At 39.2% G+C, this 3,143-nt stretch overlaps 1 protein-coding gene across 1 annotated transcript; it reads left to right on the top strand.

Annotated features, from left to right (window-relative positions):
- Positions 1–486: 486 nt before the first annotated feature.
- Positions 487–1,428, top strand: LOC100770574 (olfactory receptor 24). The gene has a single exon (XM_027411635.1). It carries the CDS (start codon positions 487–489, stop codon positions 1,426–1,428), a length of 942 nt encoding a protein of 313 aa, XP_027267436.1.
- The last annotated feature ends 1,715 nt before the right edge of the window (positions 1,429–3,143 follow it).

Here is a 3,143-nt window from a genome sequence, read left to right as displayed (position 1 = left end):
GCGCTGAAAACATGTACATGTAAGTAAAATCATATGATCTGAGAAAATTTTATTTATATATTTAGTAATATATTTATAAAACTATATGTAACAACAATCAAAGAAAAAGAGGCCAGATGCCATGAATCCAAAAGAAAGTGGGGATGAGAAAGTGGATATTTGTGAGGGGTTTAAGGAAGGAAAGAGAAAGTAGAAAATGGTATAACTGTATTTTAAGTACGAAAATTTTTTTCAAAATTAAGTAAAAAGAGAAAAAAGAATCCACGAACTATCCATTTTCTCAACGTTTTTGTGAAATGGGAGTGATCAGAGGATTCTAAATTTAAGCTTCGAAGAGTGAGGTAAAATGCATACTAACTAAGCAAAAGTCCAAGACACTGTAATTAACTCAGACAAGAACTGGAAAGTTAACTTGACTTATCTTCTAACCTATTTTCATACTATTCCTTAACTTCTTATTTTAATGCTCCCAAAAGAGTTAAACACATGGAACCACAAAACAAAACCAGTGCATCTGAATTTATCCTCCTGGGACTTTCAGAAAAGCCAGAACATGAGCCTGTCCTCTTTTCTCTGTTCCTCTGCATGTATGTGGTCACAGCCGTGGGGAACTTGTTGATTATCCTGGCCATCAGCTCTGACTCTCATCTCCACACTCCTATGTATTTCTTCCTGGCCAATCTCTCCTTAGTTGATTTCTGTCTAGCTACCAACACTATTCCTAAGATGCTGGTGAACATTCAAACCAGGAACAAGTCTATCTCTTATCCTTGCTGTTTGACCCAGATGTACTTTTTCCATTTTTTTGGCATCATGGACAGTGTCTTAATAGCTGTGATGGCTTATGACCGGTTTGTGGCCATTTGTCACCCATTACATTATGCTACTATCATGAACCCACGGCTCTGTGGGCTGCTGGTTGGTGGCCCTTGGGTGTATTCCTGTTTTATCTCTCTCACCCACATCCTCCTCATGGCTCGTCTGGTATTCTGTGGAAACAATGAGCTCCCTCACTACTTCTGTGATCTTACCCCACTTCTCCGGCTTTCGTGCACAGACACAACAGTAAACAAGATCTTCGTGCTTATTGTGGCAGGAATGGTAATAGCCACACCTTTTGTCTGCATCCTTGCCTCCTATGCTCGAATCATCATAGCCATCATGAAGGTCCCCTCTGCGGGTGGCAGAAAGAAAGCCTTTTCTACCTGTAGCTCCCACCTCTCTGTAGTAGTCCTTTTCTATGGGACCACCATTGGGGTCTATCTGTGTCCTTCTTCTGTCCGAACAGCTGTGAAGGAGAAGGCATCTGCAGTAATGTACACAGCAGTCACTCCCATGCTGAACCCCTTTATCTATAGCCTGAGGAACAGAGACTTGAAGGGAGCCCTGAGGAAGTTCATTAACCGAAAGATCAGTGCATCCTCCTGATCATCAGAACCTTGGGGACTTCTAGACAGCAGAACGTAAAGTTGGAATTGCATGTGAAGAAAGAATAACTACTTTTAATTCTGAGTTACAAAATCCCAACTAGCAATTTCTGGTGGCTTTTTAACTATTGTCCTGTTCTAATTGTTCATCGTTGACAATTTGTCATAGGCTAGAATCTCCTGGGAAGAGGTAATCTCAACTGGAGAATTACCTTTGTTCATTTGGCTTGTGGGTGTGTTGTGAGGGCTTAATTAATTGCTAATTGATGTTTAAAGGCCCAGTCCATGATGAGCAGTACCATGCACAGGCCTGTGATCCTGTGCGTATGATGAAGCCAGACGAACACCAAACAAGCCAAAAATGATTCCCCCATGGCTGTTGCTTCAAGTTTCTGCTGAATTTCTTCTTTGATGTCCTTCAAAAATTGACTGTAACCTTTAAACTAAATTAAACCTCTTTCTCTAATAAAGTGTTGTTGGTCACAGTGTTTTCTTACAGCAACAGAAAAGATAACTAGAAAATTGACCACATATAGGGACCAGTAAATAATTCTAATTATGTTTCACATTGTTCTAACAGAAAATTAAGACTATCACTACAGATTGGATTTTCCCTGCTTCAATAAACAACAGATGCAACCATGCATTACTTAACAATAATATCTTCTGAGAAATGTATTATCAAGATTTTAGCATTGTAGAAATATTATAAGTGGTATTTACCTACACAGTGTAAGTCAATATTTCAACTCAATATTTTACTAATTAAATCTATTTTTAGATAGTATCATACATTTCCACAATATAGATCAGCAATTCTGATCTCTCTCCTTCCTATCATTCCTGTAAACCCCTGCTCCTATACACAGGTCTCTCTTATACATTCTTGCTTATACATGCATGTATAGTCATTTTACTTAGTAACCCAGGGCCAGCAGTCTGACTATGGGATCAAAGCTATCTGTTGGAGCCTGGTGAGTTCAGCATGGGATACACAACTGAAAACAATTGTGCCCCCCACCCAGCGTGTATCAATAGCCAATAGTTCTGAGACAAAATATAGGGCCTCAATAGTCCCTCTCCCTTCAGTGACTTTTGTTGAAAAGGCTGGTCTTGTATGTACATCCAGTGCATGTAACTACACTCAGTATGAGTTAATTGTAGTAGTTATATCTGGTCCAGAGAATAGTTGTTCATATACCTACTCCTTATCCTCCAAATCATACATACTTCCCTCCCCTTCTCTTCTGCAGTGTTCACTGAGCCTATATGAACATCTTGTTTGCTGGCAAAACAAAAACATTGCTGATTTTTTACATCTTGAAAAGTGTCTTAGTTAGGGTTTCTATTTATGTAAAGAGAAAATATGACCACTGCAACTCTTATAAAGGAAAACATTTAAATGGGGTGGCTTATAGTTTCAATGTTTAGTCCATATCATCATGGCAGAACATGGCAATGTCATGGCAGACATGGTGCTGGAGAAGGAGCTAAAAATTCTACATCTTGAATGCAGGCTACAGGAATCGAACTGTATTAATGGGCATAGCTTGAGCATAGGAGATTTCAAAGCCCACCTCCACAGTGGTAAATTTTCTCCAACAAAGCCACACCTCCAAATACTGTCACTCCCTATGAGCTTATGGAGGCCAATTAAATTCAAACTACCAAAGACAGCTTACAGTAATAACCCCATGACTATCTTTATTCACTGCT

Source organism: Cricetulus griseus, chromosome 4 (assembly GCF_003668045.3).
Source record: "Cricetulus griseus strain 17A/GY chromosome 4, alternate assembly CriGri-PICRH-1.0, whole genome shotgun sequence".
NCBI classification, from domain to species: domain Eukaryota; kingdom Metazoa; phylum Chordata; class Mammalia; order Rodentia; family Cricetidae; genus Cricetulus; species Cricetulus griseus.
This window is presented reverse-complemented; position numbering and strand designations above follow the sequence as displayed.

Excerpts from the sequence above, each read along its gene's own strand:
- LOC100770574 (XM_027411635.1), top strand. The coding sequence starts at position 487 with ATGGAACCACAAAACAAAACCAGTGCATCTGAATTTATCCTCCTGGGA.